We start from the raw sequence: 25,045 nt of genomic DNA on the forward strand, positions 1-25,045 counted from the left end.
GAACACAAAGGTTACTCAATCACGCATAAAAGGTTCCTTGGAGACGTGACTAGATTCAGGGAGACATGACAATAAAAAGTCGGAGTCACGGGAGCAGTAAACCTTGAGCCATAAAAGAGAACTGTCGCCAGTGCTGACGAAGAAGAATGATTCTTCCTAAGAAGAAGAAACAAACGACACAAAAGTCTTGAATTCATTAATAACAAGAGTTAAACTAACACCAGAGAATTAAAAAATTGAGCTAATTTCACTGTTGACATCCGTCGAACTAAAAAGCAATATATTCCTTAAATGATTTTCTATTGTTTTACAACTTAAAAAAAATAAACTTTAAAAATGTTGGTGCATCGCCACTTGGCGTCGCTCCTGGTAATGCAAGGTAATTAAATGAATGATTTGATTATTTGATTTTGTCAGCCCTAGATAAGTTCTGAAGTAAATAGTGACGAATGAATTGCAGTCACAAACAATTCATTCCATTAATATAACGGCAAAAATTTCATTATATATAAATATGCACAAATTAACTTGCTATAGCCAATGAGATATGTTGATAACAAAGCTTAAGCCATCAAAAGAAGCTAAGTCTAACGCAAAATTGCGGCATCAGGACTCACTTGAGCAGTTGACTTCATGGATGGACCTGGCCCTGGTGCCAGGCACTAGCCCATCAAATTTATTGATAATAAAGCTTAAACCCTAAAAAAGTACTTAGTCTAACTCTAACGCATAATTTATTGTAGCTAAAAATTACGGTATCAGGACTCACTTGAGCAGTTGACTTCATGGATGGACCTGGCCCTGGTGCCTGGCACCTCGTACCCAGTGAGAGGGTCAGCGCAGTAGCAGTGGTTGGCGCGGCACTGAACGGACACGAAGGTTCCTTGCTGGTCGTCGCAGTCCGGCACCTGCAGCTCTGCGGCACTCAGGCCCAGAGCACGGCCGTGTCTCAGCGTGTTCTCGCGCTGCAGCTCGCAAGCTGCGCAGAAAAACACAAAAAATTTAAAGTTTTATGAGCAAGTTATAGTTTAGAGCAATGAGTAGTACTTGTTAATTTTTAGTGCATGTATGACTAGATATAATCGACAAGAAAGTGATCTTCTCGCATGATAGACCTGAAAAAATCATCATTGCATCAGGCGAAATAATTGTTCAGAGAATTTTTGATTTCTGTGAAGTTGCTAAAATCCTTAGGTTAGAGTTATGTAACTGTTCGCAAGCGGCACGATTTGCAAGAACCTGCCATCATGCGAGGTAATCTCGTTACATCAATACCTTCGTGTTGTAATTCGAGTGAAGTTATTTGGAAGCTTTAATCAATGTATACGCGCAGCGCTGTAAAGACGGTCGAGGACCGGTACAAAAAATACAACCATCGAAAGAAACAATGGAATCCTGTGTGGCTTTTACATCAAACGACTACAAGAAAGTTATCTAATTAAATACGAGTGCATTTATGAAAATTCAAAATTAATGAAGAATACACTCTGCGATATAAACGCTGCAAATCAGAGGAGGAAAGTATTTACCGCATGGATCCAGATGTACGGGCTAGCAACAAATAAACGGTATAAACCAAGTGTTCAGTATTTAAATTACGTTCGTGAGGTAAGGATTCCACGAAAAAAGAAAATATGTAGAAAAGAGAGAAAATTTGCCTAGCTAATAAGCGTCGCTTCAAAACGAGCTTGTTAGCAACAATGATGATGCAATATATAGAGCGATGAAAAAGCACGTTTTGTATGCGCTAAATTTTATGAAATACATTCCTAGAACTTGATTTATCAAGTAAAAGAAAATTATTATTTAAATATCAACATCTGAGATACGTGATGTTTACGAGTCCACGAAATACTGGAGATAAACATCTTTCCTCTCGCTACATCCCCGATCATTTCCGACGGGAACGTCTGGCCTCAATGTAGACATTCGTGAAGGCGCTATCACCGCGACGTTGGGCGCTCAATTGCCTGTAACTTGGAATTCTTCGGCGAGGCGATTCCGCTGTTCAAATTTACTAACCTCACCGGCAAATAAATATTCCTAGCATTGGTCAATTTGAGAAGACGGCGAGAAGAAAATTTGTTTAAATTGATGAGTTGCTTCAACATTTTTCATTCAGGGTAAGTTAACCAACATGTTTCTAGAGATTAGCTAAATTTTTTATTGTCTTAGTCAAAATTCTGTGAAAGCGAGTGGGTAAACTTACATTACTTCAATCTAAAACTAACGACATTACAATTGTTCTAGCCAATTTTAACAAATGCATTGCTCTTTTAAAACTCAAATGAGAGTCAATCAGAGAGTTTTTCAATCGGTAACCACACAGTGGCATTGTTTGCTAAACTCAGTGATTCTGGCAAGATTTTTAGTCTGGAATGTAAAATTAATTGGTGGAATCAATTTTCATTCAAATGACTACAAGGCCGATCGTGAGATACTCGTCTCCATCCAACTTTATCGAAGAGCGGAAGATGCTTCCACTGATGTTCATCGTATGCCGTTGGAAAAACTCAGCGGCTATCAACGTAGAAATGAAGCAATGAAAAAAGTAATGAACAGTTAAAATTCTTTGGTATAAATAAATTAAATATAGTATATTATAGTATATATAATATTCTTTAGTATAGTAAATAAAGAATCTATGCAATATTGATATTATTTGGAGCTGGAGCGATAAATAATCTGATCAAAATATTATCGCTTTCCTCTCTTCAGGAGGTATAGTAATGGTCAGACCTTGTTTCATAAAAGTATATAACATTCTTCTTTAAAATGTATATTTAAATTATACAAGACTTGCAAGCAGTGGCTTTTACTTACTTTTACTAGTGGCTTGCATGCACTGGCTGACTGACACATTGAAATGAGTGTAAGGAACTCCAAAATTGAAAAATTTGACGTTAATTACATCGTCTAACGACACGATGAGTCTGAGTTTCACTGAGCAGCGAGAGCGGGCGTACGTTGCTTCACTAATAGATGGCCGCCAGCAGCCACGGCCGCATAGCGCCGGTCAGCAGAGCTTCAGGGTCCATACTTTCAAAACTCGCTAAGTGAACGTAAGTACTTACGCTCTATTTTCTTGTCTATGATTGGTGGATTTTGCTTGAAAGGCCGCCAATGATTGGCTGATGAACTTACGATCTCTCAACTTTTTTTTCAAAGTATAGGCCCAGGCATGGAATTTGGGCACGAGTAAACGACAACAGCGCTTAAAATTAATACGGACGAACCAATGAAAAGGGCGGCAAGATACTGAATGAGAAAGTAATTAACGCTTAGAATATAAAAAGGGATATGACCCGCAGCACAATAGATGGATGCCGGGGGGTACGCAGCATAAACGATGCCAGAATAATTTAGTTGGTGTTTTGTTGAAGTTGTATGTACTGAAGTAATTTCAACAAGCACTTCGTAATTCCACAAGTTTAAATTAAAAAGCAATGCCAATTAAGTTGTGTAGATTCATCAGTGCAAATTATTCAACTGAATTGATTTAGCACTACAACTTTATATATCTCCTTATGTGCAAGTAAAGTCTTCAAATGAACCTGGAAATGGATTTGAATTGTATCATACAAATTGAAGTATAAAATTCTTCTCTTTATCGTATCTTACACATATATTAAAATTGTGAACTTTTGGGGAAGAAATTATGTATTAAGGAACTAAGCGCAATTTTTTAAAATATCCACGTAAATATAGGCTAAAAATATTAGTGATACTCCATATTATCATACATATATTTTACTTTAAATTGATTATTTTTCCACGACTTACTATACGAATAAGATTTCTAAGGCTGACAGGAGAAGTTGCGGAAGTCACCAGGAAACAAGAACGGTAATAAAACGGCGGGTTTTTATTGAAAAATCGAATCGAGTTTCAGTTAGGCTTACCATCGAGTAGAACACGGAACTTTTCCATATTCTTTTTTGGAATATTTAATATATGTTTAGAATGTTCCCTTTCGAAGATCTCGAACATTGAATATTTTATTTTAAACCCAAACAACAGATGCGCAAATGTTGAGAATGCGGAAGCGGAAACTCACGAAGAAGTACTTCAGGCGAATCTTGCGTCTCTAGAGTGCGACTTTCCACATATAGGCTAATTTAACACAAACTGCATCATTGCACAACAAACAGTTATTTTCCTGAAGTGCTTCTCTCTTTCACATTACACTCCATCCCTTCACATCAAACCTTCCAAGCCTTTACAACATATCAACCATCCACATAGACTACACATCAAACGTCGCAAGCCATCAAGGCTTCACATCACACACCCCTCACCCTGCCGACCCTCATGCCTCTCCCCTCACATCATCCTTCGATGCCGTCCGTGTCTACAATCATGGCTGGTCTTGTACGATGCAAATGAAGTAATGTTTATTTCAGGCGGCACGAAACTTCGCTCAGTAACGACGAAGCTCAGTCCGCGCACAAAAAAAATGAGGATAAACCAGGGAATAAACAGGGAATGAAGGCAGAACTAGCTGGTAAATGGCCGAAAAATGACGAAATATTGAAGCGTAGAATAGGTGAACAGTGGGCAAACATACGCGTGAAGCACATAACCGCACAGAAATGGCAAAAAAGGAAAAGGCACGTAGGGAACCCGGAAATCATTAAAAAAAAGTGGATCTAAATGAGGTTAAAACCCTAGCAAGAGTGACTATAAATCAAATCTGACGCGTTTTACACGAAAGAGCACAAATTATTGGCTTGCAGAAAAGCCAAGATCCGCGCTTGGAAAGTCTCGCACCAAAAGTAATTTCCCTGGGAGGTTAACTCGGGAACTTGAGACTATGAACGTGCCTCAACAGCCGAGAAAATAGTAAATAGTGATAAACATTTTCTTCTATCATCAAAGATTCACGAGTTTGTGTTTTATGCTGCGACGTTAATCGTACTTGCAGTAGGTAATTGCGCATTATATTTGATAAAAGTTGCTACCAATCACTAACCGAATTTTGATTAGAAACTCGTAAATACTTTTCATAAATACGGTAAACTTTGTATAAAGATCGGCTCTGAAGATTCAAATAAGGCGTTGCGAAGACGTGCTAGTCCTTAACCAATTTCGGACTTTAGGTGTAAAGTCTCAGCAATGTTTCCAGGTTGTAGTTCATGATTAAGGAAAATCGTGGTTTCCGAAACTAGTCATCATACTCAAACAGCGTGGTTTTCCCTACAAGAAGAAAAATTAATTATTGTTTAACTTATTCTTGTTCTTTTAGGAGAAACCATGCTGGTTGATGATGACTATAGTGTCGGACAATAAAAAATAATCAGTTTATAAATAAAATAATAAATAACCCTCAACCACAGCAATTTTTCACCCTAAAATTTTTTTAATTCAGATGCAAGAATTGCACAAAAAATTCCATCTGTCTGTTAATCCCCTAGAAGAATGACTTTCTTGGTTCTCCGCATTTCACAATACGATGACATCTGAACATTTAAAATGAACAATAAAATATTTTCCATTGCACGATCACCATATTATCAACATGTATCATTAAGAAATGCATATGCGATACCAAGATCTGGTGGAAAGGAGAGACGGGAGGAGTGCCCTCAGTGCCACAACAGGAGATCCTCGACCCTCTAATGAGGCCCTCAGGTGGCTCTCGTGAGGCGCTGGCGTGATGTCCTCCACAGAGGCCCTTATCTCCGTATTATCTTTGCCTCATGCCACTCCTTTTGGCCGCCATTCATTTCCGTGCAGAGGAGGCCATTGGACGGCCGCCTTTTTCAAATGTGATTAGCGTCTTGTCGACAGGGAGTCTTCCTCAGTCAGTCCCAAATGAATCAATTCATCAATGGAAAAGAATAATACAAGTCGAGAAAAGTTACAGTATTTTTGTATTGAAAACATTTGCAATGAAAATATGGTGAACTTCCTTAACATTTTATTCCCTCTCCGTTGCTTCGAGATCTGAGCAATGAAACGAGCATAATGGATGATATCATCTCCGATCTTATTGGGGGATAAAATACCCAAGCTCATTGCATACCTCACATTGTTTACCGACACGTGCGGTACTGACCCAACACATAATAGAGCGCATAAAGCATGGCTATATATAATAACGACGCGTATGCTGTGGCTGAGTACTAGATGGAGTCTAAAAGCTCCGAAATGCGGTGCGCACGCAAGAAGCTATTCTGGACCACCAACGCCACCATTAGAGTTATGGCGGGCAGAAGAGGCCGCTTTGTTGGGAACTTGAGGATAATGCGCGCCATCGCTGCAAAAATGGTCTCACCGGCTGCCTCTTATTGTCTTCAATAAACGTCTAGAGTAATTCCTAAACTTGAGCACAAACGCTGCGCAAAATATGCGAGGCGGTTTGCACCCAAAGAAGGTAGTTTTGTGCAGGAAAAGTACCTAGCACCGAATTTACAGTGTAAGGACCATATTTTTTTGTGGTACTTTGAACACGAACAATTTTTAAGACTTTCCCAGAGAGCAGAAACGCAGAAAAATTGGAAAAGATGAGCAATCAAAGAATGACGAGAACAAATTCATTTAGCTATTTCCCTTCCAGCCAACGACAACAAATGCTTACAATCTTTCATGGATATAAAGAACAAGCGAGGCAATCTTAATCTTTATTAAAAATTTCATTATTAATAAGAGTCTTGATATACAGCGGTTGGACAACACAAGGGAACGCCTGACATTTTGATATCGTAAATTTTAGAACATGTTATAAATATAAATAATGAAAATGTGACATATTTTTAGGTGTTATTGTTGCATCTAATTGATATTTTATCCTTGCACAGATATTTTTAGTAAATTTTTGTGTCTATAACCTAACGTATAAAATATAAATGGCAAACCTCTCTGACTTTCAAAGACTCCAAAATGTTGGTGCTCGTATGGCAGGTGCTAGTGTGACAGAAACTTCCCGAATGCTTGACGCTTCTGCATGGAGGTACTGTCTGAAAAGTAATGACTGCTTTTGGAAGAGAAGGAAAAACGTCCTCAGCAAAGCACAGGTCTGGCCGAAAGTCGAAGTTGTCTGAGAGAGACCATCGGTAGATACCTAAATAGAATTGTGAGGGAAATTTAATCCCGGCTGCCTCCTCACAGCCGCAAAACATGGGGATGCTCTGAGGTGCTATTTATTGGAAATCAGGCGGACAAATGATTTCTCTTCATGGAGGAATCAACAGCCGTGACTATTTAGGAATTTTGCAAGACCAAGTTTATTCAATGGTTCAAGCACTATAGCTGTTTCTGGAGGGGAACGCCATCTTTCAAGATGATAATGCCCCGATCCATATAGCTGGATTTGTTAAAAAATGGCTAGAGGAACATTCCAATGAAATTTAGCATCGCATTTGGCCACCACAATCACCAGATCTGAATATTATCAAGCATTTATGTTGCATGCGTCATGTATACATAACAAATAGTGTTGTCTTTAACTCTGATTTCATTTATGAAGCACATTAGACGCGATCGAGTAAGCTTACAGAAAACTACCATAACGAATAATGATTACTTTGAAAACTACGTCTAATCAGATTGCTTGTCTTGGCTCTTGAATGAAATCTCTAACGTCTCGACCATCAGCTTGCGTGTGACAGATTCAGTAGTTTCAGATCAGAGACGCGATTGCAACCCTGCATCGCCGGCTCATACATTAAGAAATAAAAATCGATTTCAACACGAGGTGAAAATCATCATCGAATGCAGTACAAGGTTGCGATTTTGTTCTGCTCTCATCATCATACGTTAATACTGCTACGTGCCAGAAGCAGCAGCTTGCTCGTGTTTCCACTTAACATGATTTATGTTGCTTTTTAATGCGGCGAGCTAAGTCCACCAGCTTGATTTATGACCTTCATAATGCGCTGCTGAAGGTTTTGCATATATAATATTTCATTCCACGCACGATTAGATCCTTTTATTAAAAAACCTGAGTCTAATAATTCACACGGGAGGAAAAACTTGTTAAGTAAAAGTAGGAATTTCCAAACAGTACCACTTCTAGAAGAGTTAATTATAACGAATAGATGCTTAAATGACCTTGATCACCCATTCATTCGAATGAACATGATAACATAGCATAGCTAAGGTTTTTTTCTGAATAAACCGCGGTAAAAAATTACTTTAATCACTAACGAACCACTTTAACGACGAATTGCTTGCCGAGTGCGTAGCAGCCTTGACTTGAACAACAAAGCCCTGTATCAATAATGAGGCAAATCAGTTGATTGCACCGGCAGTGTCAACACCAGACAATCAGCGAGGCGAACTGAGCTCCGTTCATTTAAACAAGCTAGACTGCTAGAGCATTCAGTGTACCGACATATTAAAATGCACAATTAACCACTCAGGCCTAATGCTGCATGAACAACTAATATGAATACAACAAAGTAGAGTAGAAAAATAGCATTCAATACCCTCTTAATAAAATAAATAAAAAACGGCATTTAATCTGCTTAACCACTAGTAGTTGTACGGCTACTAAGCCATGTAAGCGTAGAGCACTCCAGACCGGTCATTGTACGGCTACTAAGCCATGTAAGCGTAGAGCACTCCAGACCACTCGTTGTACGGCTACTAAGCCATGTAAGCGTAGAGCACTCCAGACCGCCCGTTGTACGGCTACTAAGCCATGTAAGCGTAGAGCACTCCAGACCGCTCGTTGTACCCAAGCCAGCAATTAGACGGCGATTTATTCATAAAAAGTGTCAATAAGTGGTAACAAATACCGAGACTCATTCGCAAACTTCGTACTGTTGGTTTTAAGGTGCTTTTTATCTGCCTGGCCGTTTATACGCGAAGGCAACTTGTGCATAAGAGAGGGTAAAAATGTATAATTTTCGGCTCGCATCTAAAGTTTATTCGCCGAAAGCTAAAGTTTGGAATGCCTTTTTGTGCAGCTATCGCGCATCGCTAAAACCGCTTGCTGGAAGTCCAGATTAGTTTGGAGCTCTCGTGAATATTTATTGAGTGATATTGGAGCGCGCCGCTGCTATTTTATGAAGACTTTTCATTGCCAAACTATGATTTTTAGTTAAAGAACGATATTCAGCGGTTTTCTTCAAACCTAAGATACCCCCAAAAATGCATATAAATTAATGGCAGTACAAATTTTTTATTCCGAGAGCAATACAGAGCGTCATTCCATACAGATCAATTTAATTCCGAGCTTAAATTGATTTAAGAACGTTTCAGTCGGATGAATTAAAACTTTAATTCTTGACAATTCAATGATCAAAATAATATTAACAGGTACGCGCAAGTGCATATTTACCTTCATTAAGAAAATAATCCTTTGAAAATAATGCCTGTACTTCTGAAACGCTGTCTGTTTCATATAATTTAATAGGGTTTACGTACAACATCAGCCCAGGTTGTAGGTAGATTGTCGGTATCCATGATAATTTGTTTCGCATGAAGTCAATGCGAGTCTGTGCGCTGTGCAGGCTTCAGTCAACGTCGCGCCGCGGCAATTTATTCTTAAAAATGAAACGGCACGGAATTATTTCAGAATGAATAAACCTTTGATTTCAGTTGAAGTTCGATAAAACGGAAAACACCATGATTTTAAGGACCGCATTGTTCTTCCCCTTTCTACATAAATGAAATGAGCGTGAATGCCTCGTATAGATTTCCTTGCGTGTTCCATTCACCCCGTCTCGTTAATGCGACTTAGGCCGAAGGCAACGTTAATCAGTTAATTAGGCGACTTGAAAGGAACATCGTTAGAAGTCGGCCAATACGTCTAAATGGAAGAAGTTTCCAAGCTATAACTCACCCGTTCCTGCAGCTCCTCTCGAGATGTGTCACTGAAGGATTTTTTATTAGATGCTACACCACATTGACCACAAATTGGACGATAGAGAGTAGACCTTCTCTTTGAAAAAATTACTGGTTACTGATATTTCGTAAGGCACTCAAAATTATGCAGTAATTCAAATCGAATTGAAACCTTGTGACGGCAAAAAGGCATTAAGGTGCACACCAAAAATCCCTGCGCACCTTTGAGATGGCGAATTAACTTCAACAAAAACAATACTTGAGTTCGATTCATAAAAAGAAATTGAACCAATAAGAGCAGATTCGGGGCAAAAATTTATTGATCAAATGGCTATAAGTGGAAAACTTCACTCCACTGATGTAGATCACGTCGGCAAATGAATTAGCACATCCGTCCTGCTCACATTCAATCCAATTACGCACAGCTGATCTAATGAGATAATCACGCGACAAATATGCAACATTATAAAACCTAATTTCGGCTTAAGAGAGAAAACATGAATGAATTTTTTCCGTCACGCCAAAAGGCGAAATCAGCTTTTACTTTCATTCAATCCACGTTAACTTAACAATGCTATATATGCGAGTCCTAGTTTCTTAGCGCTTCCAAATTAAACAAAAAAATTGAGGTATGTGTATATTATATGACACTCAGAAGGTAAGATCAAGAATTTAATGAAATAGCTTGAGAGCTTCTCCTCAATGATTAACTTTGTACACATACGAGTTCAATGCAGATGATTCTTTCTAGCACATCGTACTTTAGGAAGGAATGCATTCTGCATGTACGGTATTTAACCATTTTGAATAAGGACTTGCAGGATTGAAATATCAGAGATCACGCATTTTAATACTAGCATCATTAGCAAAAAGGAGTAAGGAAAATGTGCATTTTGCGAGGCTAATAGACCCTGACCATCTACAAATATGCAGAACATTATTTGTGAGATGTTAGAAGCTGAACGGGCTTGCGGAACGTGGAGAAATGAAAGGCAAAGTAAGGACTTGACGACAAAAATTTGAGCGACGACTTGCCTTAGCAACGAGTTTGTGGACACGTAAAGACATATAGAGACGATGTATTATTATAGGTACGAAACAGCATTTCGGTTAATAAATAGCTAATACATACAGTAGCTATCTTGTCGTGTTGAGTTTCACATCTAACCCAACATTCCACAGATTATTTTTGCGTCAAGATTTAAATTGACTTGTCTATTCAATGAATGAACTTATTTGTATAGTAATAGCTCATTGGAATTATACGTCGAAAAATTATACCGTTTTTATGATGGCTACAATATTGCAAAATATTTTTAAAAATACATATATAAAAATTTATTTTTTGAAATCTACCAGCAAATGAAGTAAGCACAATAATTTATCGTTAAGAGCATAGACTTTAAACCTACACATGAATGTATCGTTAACAAATTTGTGATCGTCACAGACATGAGAAGTCCGTAAATGCGTTATTCTCTAGAAGATCAGTCTTGATCAGATGTCTAGTTCAGATGAGACCCTTCTTATAGATACTTTTGAATTTTCCGGGAAATTACAGAAAAAAATAATTTTTCAAGTTTTAAGAAATTATCAAGTCCACAAAACAGGTATTCTAATTTCCATTCCATTTCTATTTTATTTCCAGACGAGTTTTTAAAACTCCGATCATAATACAGCAGACGCTGCCTCCATTGACTAGAAATATTTCCCAAAGGTTTCAAGTTTACAAAACATTGTACTCGGATCAAAAGGAGCCGGCTTGTGCCCATATAAAACCAATAACTATCCAAGTCTCTTTCGGTTTTAAAAACTCTTCGCTCGGAACACAAGCTCAAGGAGTATCTGCATTTCAAAGAGTCTCCGGTTTGTCACTCTCAATTCATTCGATTCGGAAAAGCCGTACATGAAATCTGAGGTGGCATCTCAATTTCAAGCGATATTGTTCAAACGTTGGAGCAAGCGTGGCGATATTCATGATATTCTAGAGTTTCTTAACAGTCATATTCGGTGGAGCAAAAAATTCCGACGCATCAAAGAGGATTCCCATTCGGCGGACGCTCGAGTCTCAATATTGACGCAGGCTGGGAGGAGAAGAACAGCGACCAATGCCTTTACAGGATGAACGGCGGCTCACCAAGAAACCAAAGTATAACGCGAATCCAAAAAAGGGACCAGAATATAACGCGACGAAAATATAGCGCGTTCGTTGTCTATTCTCACTGTCGTATTACGAGCCTGGCATCAGTTTACCTCTTGACAAAAAACATGTCTGAACGGACACAGTAAAGTTGGAAAAATAGACAAAAGCGGATAATGTATTAATTAATTAGATAAATGACAAAAAACTTCAAAAAGTGGATTTTTAGATTCAACAGGAAAAAAATTCCAAAAAGGATTGTCACGTCAACCAACGGGAACGCCAGGGGCTCATATGCATCAGGAAAGTAAATGAGTATGGGGACAGTGAGCGCGAAGGCATAGTAAATTTAAGGATCGCGAGTAGAGGAAGAGGGAGAGCAAACGTTGAGGATGGCGGAGAAGGAGAGCAAGTAATAAAGGATGAAGAGAGATAAGAGTGAGAAGGATGTGAAGCGCGCAGGTCTCGAGTTAGGAGTACATCCATCAATGTCAGGAGTGTCTCCTGTGAGCTCGAGCGGCGCTCACCAGGTTAAGCTGGTTGAGAGCAGCCCAGGGACGGGGGTAAGGAGCAGCTACTATAACGTTAGAAATTATGATCAATTTACCCGAGGAACAACGGAGAAAAGGTTACGTCGCTCGGCGAACACTAGAAAAAATTAGATCAGTACTCACTGCAGTGAGTGACATGTATTGCAAGCATTTTCTCAAAATCGACGAAAAAATGAAGTCACGGATGGACGGACGGACGGACATGACGAGCAAAATAGCGCCTTTTTTCCATAAATGAGAAAATGCGCTAAAAAGGGCAAAGTTGGCCAAAAAGAACCGAAGACAGAAAACAGTAGCAAGAGGAGGACTTTTGATTGGGCAAGTCGTGTGAGAAGGATTGGAAAATAGTGAAGTTTCCCGAGGAGAGAGATAATGAAGTGGCTGTACGTGCAGTTGACTAGAATAAAAATATATATAAATGAGAGACGCGAAAGAATGGACAAGAGTGAGAAGGAAGAGCAAGAAAGAGAGAGAGAGAGGTCTTCCATATATAGTTTAGATCAATCTCTTTGGGCTCAATACGGAGTAATGGATTAATGGTCCCAAGTTGAATGCAAAACTTTAAAGATCTCCTCTGCAATTCATGGAGGTCGCATCTTTTTTTTTTTAATCCTTAATGGTGATGCAAGAGCCCGGCCAAAACCACGAGATGGTTTGAACGAGCCTTAGCGCATCCCATTCCTTGTTCAAATAATAATAAATCTTTCTATGACATGTGCATGTGAGTTGAGCTGGGCTCGATAGTAGCCGAGACTGGCAATTTTTACCACAAACAAAAAAAAAATCGAACAAAATATAAATATAAACTGCATGTCGAGCTGGAATTTCTCATACTTTTTGTTCAAATGGAAATATCGTGTGACTAACAACACAGCTAGGGGTTCTTTTAGACTAGGATATTTTCGGCTGGATTAAATTGATCTTGGGCAGGCGTTACTAAATTATCCATCCGTGAGCATATAGAAGAGGCTCCACCCAAGACGCTCGCAGCTTCACGCTCGCAGCTTTTTCCCTTGCTAAGTCACCGAGTCATTCGGAAATTACCTAACAGTGTCCTCGGAGTGTCAGACCAAGTTCTGGAACCGTAAAAGCATTCGCAAGCCATAAATATTGGCGCAGGGAAAATTTGGAACGACCTGAGGCTAAGCCTAGAATGGCTGGACTCGGAAACTAAATTTGCATAAGCAATTTTATGCACTCAAAGAAGATTGAAGAGAAGAGCCTTTAGCCTGAAACGAGCGAAGACACAAAACCCGATTTGAAAATGTGCGGATGGGTGAGCGGCGGCAGGTTTCATGATCAAAGGTAAAACGATTGGAGTCGCCCAATGTCATCATGAGCGCGAGGCAAAGTCTACAGTTGGCTTTTCTTTATCCTCTGCCAGGAAAATGCCGAAAAATTCAGCTGGAAAGAACACATGGAGAAGTACTGGCGCCAACTGGCGAATTTCTTCTGCTATAGCTTTTGTAACATCAAAACGAGCTTCACGACTAAGCTTGAACGGTAATTAGACGATTTAATGGGGAGAAGAAGAGAAATAATTCAATGTAAAAAAAGAAAAGACAGATATAATACACAAATAAAATACAATGAGAATAGAAGATCATTACATCAGTGTGCATGAATTCCTATTTAGCAATATGTTGAAATATAAGTTGACTAAGAAAAAGCTATTTACAGCTATTCTGACGTACAATCAGTGACGCAAATTTCAAATTAATTTTCAGCAAATATGTATAATGAATACATCAGGGGATTTCGATTGATGAGAATAAAATCACCGAATAAATACGCTGTGTCATATTTTATTGCGCAAATATAATTTCTTCAGATTTTCCAGCATCACCTGCGCTTAAGTCATAAGACTATATAGTAAAACTGGTCAGTTTATTATTATAGTTTTAATTGTCATAACCTAGTAAAAAAAACTCGTGAATGTGTTTGAACAAAATGACCAGAATAATGGCATATCTATGTAAAAACAACACTTAACATTCTCTAAAAAAATAAATGCTAAAAATTACTTTTTTGGCCTCAACCAAGCTTTATACTTTCTTGATTTTTTTAGGCAAGAAAAAATTTCAGAAATTATAAGCTTATCAAAATAAAATAGAAATTCCTAGGAATTCCTGTGTGAAATTCCTATAGGAATTGTACACAGGGTAAATTTTTCGACAGCAGCAGCTCTCTTGTCAATCGAATTTGTCAAGTTCATGATGTATTTGCCTCGGTTGTCTTGCATGCGACAGAATATCTTGCCGTAGCTGTTGCTTTGAAGTGAACTGCCTCAATGGGGTTGAGGTCTGGAGAACATACGTCCATAACACAAGTTTGTCCCCTTTTATACCCAGAGCGGACAGAGATGCAAATGTGTTAATAACGATAATGAGTAAATATTATGAATAATACGTTACCAGAGATGGTGTAATATCATCAATGAAGATGACCAGAATCAGATGGAGCATAAACATCAATGAAAATGACCAAAATGAGATGGAGCAATATCATCAATGAAGATGACCAAAATGAGATGGAGCATTATCATCAATGAAGATGACCAAAATGAGATGGAGCATTATTATCAATGAAGATAACCAGATTGAGATGCTGCATTATCATCAATAAAAAAAACTGCAGCTGAACTCGCGGTTTCCCAACACAAACTAAGACTAAACTAAAAAAAATTTCTACTTGAAGAACTTAATACATATTATTTAGGTCAGGGAAACTGATTGGTCGTTTAGCTAATTAAAACGAACGTAATTATCCTCGCTAGGAAATGCGAGCTCATTTCCATGCTGAGGTGAAGCAACAAGCTTTTATGCGGCAATGAACATGAGGAAAAAACTCCGTCATTCCTTAAATTTCATCAGTGTTTATAATATTTTCAAGAAATTAATCGCCCTATTGAATATAAATTTTATCATTCGATTGCGAGTTTATGCGTAAATTCCGGAGAGGAGAGCAAATAATTTCCCTTCAGACAAGCATCGTTTTTAGAAAGTGAAGAAAAAGAAACTACATCTGATAGTGCGATCAATTATCCTAAAAATGAAATAATCCATTTCATTATCCTTACCATAAATAGAAATTTTTTCGCCAAAGGTCAATTATTCGACGAAACTTCCTCAGGCATCGGTTTGGTTTTGGCCCCGCACATTAAGGTAAAAGTTTAGCTACCAGGCCAGTACGTGGTCCATCGTGCGCAGCGGGCGTCGTCTCATGAACAATGGTTACTTCAACCTTGCGAGTCGAGCTTCTGTACTCGACTCAAGGATCAACAAGTTTGTTATCATTTGCAGTGAGAAAAAAGGCTGGATTTGTGGTCAGGCAACTCAGCTACCGAGCTGCGTTCTGTGGTGTTGAAAATAAGCTTCTTCAACTCTAGCAGTTCAGTAATTTGGCAGGAATCTTCCATCCAAAGATTATACATCTGTTGATAACCTTCATAGCGAGCCGCAAAGGGAATATAAATTCATGAATGACTCCAGGAAATAATTATTACAGTGAAACATGCTTCAATAGAGAACGTTGTTTCAGTGTGAACAGAGATATCAATATTGTTTATATTTCTAAAAAAATTAACATACATCATAATTTGAAGAGTTCATAACGATAAAAACCTAACATATTTTTAACAAAAAATTTTAAGCTGTAGCTTCGGGCCATTATTCACACACGGAGTTATAGACTAGAAACTTTTTAGCGCCATTTCAAAAGTACATTCATCCTTTAGTCAATTAACGTACAGCGACAGTACGAACGACACTTGATTTAAGCAGCGCAAAGAGGGGCAACAGAGGCAGTGAGAAATGATGCAACTGTACAGCACTGGAGGGCACTTCCAATTCCGATGAAGAGCCGGGCAAAAAATAAAGTACTTGCCGTCACATAACTGAAAGGCTCATTAATTGAATGGACGCTAACTCGGAGAACTTGCCAAGTGATTTCAGCTCTGCCATTGCAGAGCACTAGCGGATGTCTAGTCCTCGCAATATAACGACCTAAACTCGCCTCTTTCTTAATGTAGAAGAGGTATACTTGTAACAAGAATCCACTCTCCGAGCTCGTACAGATGCGATTAGATTCTTATGCAATATTTAACTCTCAGGGCTAGACCATATTGCTGATTGCACTAACCGAAAGTTTTAACCCTCCTGTTGTTTTCATTTCTGGTAAAGGCCTTATGCCATCTGGTCATTGGATTAGAAATACGGGACATTTAGGCCCGAAAACTACAAGAGAACAATTTTAAAAAATTGGTTATTCGTCGGTTTCTTACTCAATATATTTATACAATTTTTGACGCATTATAATTTTTTTTTATTTTTTTACACAATAAATTGCTCTGAGAGAGGAATAACTGGTTTTTCATGCTAGCAAGAGTGCAACACAAGATAGTTATGCTAGAATCGCATAACTATCTCATAAATGTCGTTCTTTAAGATGCGATTTAATTAATGTAGCTTTATAGTCAAATCCCAGTCCAATCTTAGTTCGATAATGTAACGAAAAAGACATCAAACTTAGCCCCCACTGTGAGGGTATATTGTTACATGGGTATGTAAACCTCATGAGCGAGCACATTATCCAACTTCCACTGGAAACAAAGTATTTATGAAGGTCGTTGGTCACCGTCTTGATCGCGTTGCTTTGTAAAGAACAATAGCAGTTGAGCTTTGATCAGGCCATCTATCCCTCAAGAGCTCAGCAAAAACTTGTATTAATCGCAATTAACCGATTACCGACTTAAACTAACTATTCAAGTTTAAGAACAACGCTAATAATTCTTATTTGCAGGTAAGAAATAATTATCTTAACACTGGGCCTATACTTTCAAAAAAAGTTAAGAGATCGTAAGTTCATCAGCCAATCATTGACGGCTTTTCAGGCAAAATCCACCAATCGTAGACAAAAAATAGAGCGTAAGTACTTACGTTCACTTAGCGAATTTAGTAAGAATAGGCCTTGATCTTTTCAATCTTCCGTGGTGTTAGCCATGAGAACCCACGAGACCAAAAATATGCACAAGTTTGCAGTAGTTATGACAAGCTCAATCGATTTTTATTACACTCAAAAATAATTTATTTACAAATCTTTTCTCTGAAAAATTGGACTATTCAAAGTACAAATGATTTGAATTCTTGCAGAATTTGAAAATTTGTTGAGCACGCGAGATCGGCAATAAATTTTGAAAATTATGTTCGAATTCGCCAATGTAGCTATGTGGTTAGATAACGGCTACAGACCAACATGCCTAATAAAAAATTTGACACCGCTCTATTAAAGTATACCACTTTCTTTAAGTATAAAAATTGGTGTGCGAGCAAGCCGATGAGTAGCAGCCTGGGGCCATACTTTCAAAACTCGCTAAGTGAACGTAAGTACTTACGTTCACTTAGCGAATTTTGTAGGTATAGGCCTTGATCTTTTCAATCTTCCGTGGTGTTAGCCATGAGAACCCACGAGACCAAAAATATGCACACGGTTCAGCGCCTAAGGTATAAGGAGAGCTTCCCAATGGAGTCCAGTGTCGAACCTATAACTCCCTCCTCTTTTGTTAAGGTCTGAAGCCCCATCAGTCGCCGGCAGACAGAGCGAGAGGCTCTGGTATCGACAAATGGGATTTAGGAGAGACAAAATACATCGACCTCTCGGGTGGGCCCACACGTGACCTCCGAATTTTCATACATCTATCGTTATTTCAGTACATTATGCAGGGGTTATAAATAGAAGAGGTAAACACAGTAGGCCTCCGACTTTTCATACAGCTACATTATGCAGGAAAACCAGGAATTATAAAAAGGAGAGGTAACCACAGTGAGCAAACGGTTTGCTCGGTGAAAATTGCATATCATTGTAAAGCAAACTCATATTATACAAAATTTACTCATCCGCGAAAAAAGTGAGTGAAAATTACTAAGGAATGTGTGACTGTAATGTCAATGTGTTAACGTTTGCTCGTATCGATTGAGTAGAGTTAAGTGCTATGTTTTCTTAAAACACATCGAATAAGACATGACCAAACCAATTGTAAAAATAATTTTTCCCACTAAAGTAGTAGCCAATTAATGTCATCGAAATTCCAAATCATGCATGCAGGTAGTCATTATTCGTGCAAGTATTAAATTAATCGAGTCGTTCGCAGAGATTGATCGCCTCGAGATTGAGAAGACGATGAAGCAAAGTTCTTACTTATTTTACAGGTTAAAAAATTCAATGTCTCTTCATTGGGCAACGTCAAAAAAACGACGCCAAATCGCAACGCCCGTGCAGGGATCCAGCGATCGGACCACCCTTGTCCTGAAATACGCTCTAGATTAATGGCTAAAGTTGGGGAGCATCGCGAATGCCTGCAAATTTATCGACATTATAACATCATGGCACAAAGTTGGGACTGGCAGCGACCAAGTTAGTTATTAGTGTAGGAAGTCAAGTGTGCATCTATGATTGCGCTGCTTCATGACCTGGGCTCAGGTTAGATGCATCATGGCTTCCAATCGACCCGAGCACAGCTTCAGCTATGACTATGGAACTGAAGAAGAGCTTTGAACACTGCCTCTTAGCTTTGAATGATTCAACGCAACTGAGAGAAGAATCATACGGAGTAAAGTAAATTAACCATTTCAAACGTAAAAGAATTGAAAAATCTTCAACTGATATAGTACTATCTTGAGCCGTTTTCCTACCTTCTAACAGGAAAAAAAACGGCGAAAATGAAAAATGGCGCAGGAGACAGCAATCAAAACAGAAGTCTAAAATCAACTTAGACACTGATAACACTGATTCAGTTGCAGATTGATTAGAATCCTGTACAAACAGAGTGATAAAAACGTTCTATAAACAAGAAAAAACGCATCAAGTCGAGGGTTCTGATATCAGGGAAACGAGGGAAGCGACTCATTACGGAAGATTTAATTTGACGTGATGTGATGAAGAGGGGAGCTGGCTGCAGCAGACTCGAGGGAAGCCCGCGTTCTATTCTGAGAACATTACAATTCACGCGAGGGCTGGACGCGGCAGCCGGACTATCAGACGCAGTCGTAATCTTATGAACTAATTAGCATACAAATCGCGTCAGATAATAACATGTTTGAAATAACGACATTTCTACACTTCGTGAAGAGATAAGCTTTATCTTTGCTCTCATGTGCGGTCGGGTTGCATCTCTAGCACAGCAGGTCAACTTTTGAAAGATACACGAATTTTCGTTAGAGAATCTACAACATTTCCCATGCTATCAAAAATTATCAATTTTTCTGCACTTTTACCATTGTTAAAATATTACTATCATTTTACGATTATTGCGACAGCAAATACTATTGGAAGTATTGAGGTGATTACAGGTTCAGTTTCATTATGCTAAGACTTTCGGGGCTGGCCTGTATTTAGGCATACTATGCGCATTTAACAATAACTCGATGTGATTGAAGAAAATGAATCAAATACAAAGGGATACGACGGAGCGCAGTGTTCCAGGCATGGCTGTCAAAAGGTTGAGAAAATATTTATTTGATGGGAGAATCCGCGGTGATCTTCCACGTGTTTTACTTCGTAAATGCAAACTCCTAGAAGATCCATATGAGCAAACTTAATGCGAGGCATGAAATAGGAAAAGCCAAGCTACCGTGTGCTTATATTCAACATGACAAGAATAAAATTTGCAGTCGACGAGGAAGCTCCATCGACATATGACTGAATCGGCCGAGAAATAATCAAACTATGTTTAAATTTGACGCTACTTATTTGAACGTGGTTTAGATTAATATTACTCGCATATCCATATTTTAATAAAAATATGCAGTATTTATTGATTCGGAATTAAATATACTTGTAGAACTAACTTTAGTTATAAGATGAACACAACATGTTGGTTTCCAATATAAATGCGTGAAAACGGATGATTCGGCTACAGTAAAATTGAAATCTGTAGAAAATTTATTTATTTGCTCAGTCTGCGAAGAAATACCAAAACAGGAAAATAAAATGAACACAAATTTTGGACCAATAGAAAATTTGATTTTCTTATGGAAATCCATGAGGGTTATCATCGTTCCTGAAGTCAAAAAGTTGACCGAAATATTATATTAGTACACTTGAAAAAATATTCTTGCCTTATCATGACCATATCAGTACAAACTAACCTCACCTGCTACCTTGAAAGTTAAAACCCTGGCTCAGCCCGTGGTCCCCCACTCACCTGAATGCAGCGGCCGCACGCACACCCTGGCGCAGCCCGTGGTGCAGCACTCACCTGAATGCAGCGGCCGCACGCACACTCTGGCGCAGCCCGTGGTGCAGCACTCACCTGAATGCAGCGGGCGCACGCACACCCTGGCGCAGCCCGTGGTGCAGCACTCACCTGAATGCAGCGGGCGCACGAACACCCTGGCGCAGCCCGTGGTCCACCACTCACCTGAATGCAGCGGGCGCACACACACCCTGGCGCAGCCCGTGGTGCAGCACTTGGCAGCGCCGCTGCAGTCGGAGTCACCGGCGCATTGGTCGGCTACGTCGACGGGGCAGAGCTCTGAGGCGATCACGCGGCTCGGGCATCTTCCCGGCTTCACGTCCGATCCTACAAGGCATACAAGTAATAATCCTATATTACAATCAAATCGCATAAAATATTTTATTGCAGTTAGAAGAAAATGAACAATGAGTAGTAAATATCAAATAGATAATTATCCAGTAGATATAAACTGGGAAGAGCATGCCAGTAAAATAGCTCAATTGCATGATGAAATTTTTGATAGCTGAAAAAATTTAGTCACATTAGTCACCCAAGTTAAATAACTAAAAATTTGTTTGCAGTAGTTATGACAAGCTCAATCGATTTTTATTAGGCTTAGAATTAATTTATTTACTTTTTTTTCTCTGAAAATATTCCGATTATTCAGAGTACAAATGATTTGAATTCATGAAAAATAAATTTGAAATTTTTTTGAGCATTAGAACCCGGAAATAAGTTTTGAAAATTATGTTTGGAATCGCCTAGTTGGCTGGGTGGTTAGGGAACGGCCACAGGCCCACATGCCTAATCAAAAACTGACACCGCTATATTAAATCATACCACTTTCTTTAAGTATAAAAAATTCGCGTGCGAGCAAGCCGATGAGAAGCAGCCTGATGACCAACCTCGACGCCATTACAACAGGCCGAGAGAGCGCCTATATAGTATATAATCGACGGCTCACAAGGCAAGCCTCATGAAATTTGATCAAATATCTGAGAGTGAGAGCAGCAGCTCTGCACCAACTAAATTATGCCTCCTGCAGTCAACGTGGCCGTCGCAGAATACACAAGTGTACCGTGCAAACAAACGAAGCTATATTAGAGCTAGCGACTGCTGTAAGCGCTGCGCTACTCAGACTTTATTTTTTCTCGCTAGATGATTTCGCAATTAGTTATTTATTTCAGCCGGCACTGGCTTATTAAGACAGAGCTTAATTAGCAGTTTTTATTTAAAGTTGATTAGCAGCTAGACGGGATTAGTATCTAAATATATGAGATGGAACTGGAGAAGCAACAGATTAACTTTATCTCCAATTATAAAAGGCGATGATGCAAAAATTAACAGATGGGATATTATTATTAGTAGATATTATTCAAACGAAATGCTGAAGATATCTTCTTAAAAATCAGAACCAATTAAAAAAATAATTAAAAGACAGCGTAACTGTGACTCCCGCAAACGAATAAGACTAATATCATGAAAATCGTTGAATACAAATGCTTCGGATACATAATTGACTAAAAATGACCCTCGGCAATTTATGAGTAGAGCAGTTACGTCGGTTTTCCCAGTAGCCAACGGACTGGAAGGCTAGAATTCACCCTATAAACTGGCATTCTTTTTCGCTATCAGCACTGAACTTTTGCCAGCGAGAACCACATTCTCATGCTTCACAGCGACTCTCTGGATAACAAGTTTTTAGCTTTGCAACGTAAAGCGAAGCGACACTGCAGCGGAGTGACCCAGTGAATGAAGAGCACTGCGGCATAAAATCGTCGCAGAAATCTCCATCCAGACCAAGTAGAGGTTCAGTTTTTTAGGTGTTTCATATGTTGCACGATATGTTCATAATAAAGATATGTTCAATGCCGGGGTTCGTGACAAACCTGGTTAGTGTAGCTGAGATATAAATTTTGCATCATAAATCAGGTCAACGAGAAGTATTACTACGTTCAAACTTCAAATATCTCATAGAGGACGCTGAAATATTTCGCATGCTTCCATAAGATAAAACAAAACATATTTGTCTTACACACTAGATAAAATATTGAGCCATAGAGCAGATATGTCGGTAAATGCTTACTTTAAATCAACGTGAGTAAAATGAAGTTAATAAACGCTAGCTTGTTTCTCTGATGCAAACCATGAAGAAACCAAAGGCAAGCAGACCTGTTTTGGAATACTCACCTAAAATTAGTTAGAGAGCGCGAGCTTCTACGACTGTCATTATGGCTGACTGCGGCCCGCTTGTATCTCGAGCGCAACGCGTGTCGAGCTTATGATGAGAATTTCAAGAACCAATTTCAGAACCCAAAGTACCAAAAACGGGCACAGGAATTTACGTGATGTCATGTAGAAGGGCCCCGAATAAAGGAATATTTCCGTGTGAGATAATAATGCACAAAAGAGGCGTCAAAAAAGGATAGAATTTCAGGCATTTTCCAGAAGAATCTACTCACCAACAGCAGACGTTTGACAAAAAGTTCTTGGGATATAGCGCTATGTTTGACGATAGTGATTTTGCGGATGAATTAAGGAGAAAACAGGCACAAATTTACAGCCGTATCAGGTCACTCACAATTGAGAAAAGTGTAAAATGCCATAGTATACGAGTCTCAAAGGAAACTGGGTATTACCATTTGTCTGGAAGAAAATATTTAAAGTATTTATTTAAATATCGAGTCAATTCAAACTGAAGTGAGCAAGATTCCTGTTAAACCAAGAACACGATTCGAGGTGTGTTCAAATGAAGGCAAATGATTTCTAGGATAATACTTCATCGCACAACTACGAACTAATGATACATAAAATAATAAATTATTTGTTTTCCGCACTATATAGAGTTGCCAAGAAAAATCATCTGACTACAAAAAGTAAACAATTCGCGCTTGAATCTTGGAAGTGTAATCCAGTATCCATTTCATGCAGAAGCGGTGAGTAAACAACGAACAGCACACCAAGGAATAACGCCTACTAAGTGGTGCACTATAAGAAGAATAATAGTAATTAATGTGTTCAAATGCACAGAGTGAGCACACGAAGCAACACAAATGAGTCGCCTGTGACTGTCGGTCGGAGAGTCCAACGAATTCCTGGACGCGCTCGCAGCCATCAAAGAACCCTGACGGTTCCCTAATTTGATGTAGGCCGCCATTCCAAAAGCGTCTGCAAGCCTTATCAAATTTGGGAGTTCGCCGTTCACGTAATTGAATAAAAGCTTCAGAGATTCCCAGTCGGTAAGACTCCAAAGTAAGGTCACGATTCCTACCCCTGAGTTTCTGCACCGCAAGATTGGCTTCATTAAATTCAGTAAAGTTTCCTCAAAACTGTCATGAGGCCAATAAGAGCCACATGGAATTTAAATGGCATTCGAATACCACATGAAAAGTAACCATAGATAATGAAAACCTTAATTTGAACGATTCTATTCTTAAATAAAAATCCAGGATATGATTGACCAGCTGATCATTTTGAGTAAAAATATTCGGTATGTCGCAAAAATTCTTGGGGAAACATTATTATAATTAAAATTAAACTATTTCGACGACATAGCTCGCAAAGATAAACGTGCATATTAGGAAACTCAGCAATAATAAAATAATAAGAATAACTAATTAAAAAACTCTCGTCGTGCGAATAACAGACTATTCGGCTATGGACAACAACATCCTACATATTTCAATCAACAAATTCTTCCATGATCAATCCCAAACTAGAAAAAAAAAATAAAAAAACAGTCAACAAAGTCAACGAAAAGTAAATTCGAGAAGAGCAAAGTGAGCACAAAAATATGCGTTTGAAAATTACTTTTTATAGACAACACTTCTAAAGAATACAGTGTCTGCGATGTTTCACATGTACAATGAATTTCTAATTTTATTTCCATACATTAAAAAATCTAAATTTTTAATTTTTTTAATATATGAAAAAATTAAAATTTCAAAATTATCTATTCTGTCAATTAATTCATGCATTGTCTCCAACTTTACACAAGTGTGCGAAATTTCAGATCGATTGGAGAGGTAGAAGTGTGTTAAAAATCGATTATAAGATTTGTAGCAGACAGACAAACAAGAAGTGAAGTTAAAGAGAAGTGTTGTAATAATGAGCGCAAGTGCAGGGATGGTGAACAAACTCCGGGCCAAACATTCACGGCATCGCGTTGATTTGAAGGCTCTTTATATCCTATACCTGGCACACGGTGTAGGTTGCATCAGGACCCTAAGCAACGCTCAGAGGCTACTGATGTGATTCTCGATCAGCTATGAAGAGAATGGCAGGAATGCTCAGCATTCTTGAGCACGAACAGCTCCAAGATATTGAGCC

At 38.7% G+C, this 25,045-nt stretch overlaps 1 protein-coding gene across 1 annotated transcript in view; it reads right to left on the reverse strand.

Moving 5' to 3' along the window:
- Positions 1-769: 769 nt before the first annotated feature.
- The window catches only part of LOC108666631, a gene marked incomplete at its 3' end in the record, with an annotated part of 32,799 nt that continues 8,523 nt past the window's right edge, over positions 770-25,045 (reverse strand). Inside the window, exons 3-4 of the mRNA XM_047884552.1 lie at positions 20,900-21,061; positions 770-979 (exon numbers count right to left, since the gene is read on the reverse strand). Coding sequence (XP_047740508.1) covers positions 770-979; positions 20,900-21,061 — 372 coding nt within the window. The remainder of the gene's footprint in view (positions 980-20,899; positions 21,062-25,045) is intronic.

This window comes from Hyalella azteca, unplaced genomic scaffold (assembly GCF_000764305.2).
Source record: "Hyalella azteca isolate HAZT.00-mixed unplaced genomic scaffold, Hazt_2.0.2 contig15573, whole genome shotgun sequence".
NCBI lineage: Eukaryota > Metazoa > Arthropoda > Malacostraca > Amphipoda > Hyalellidae > Hyalella > Hyalella azteca.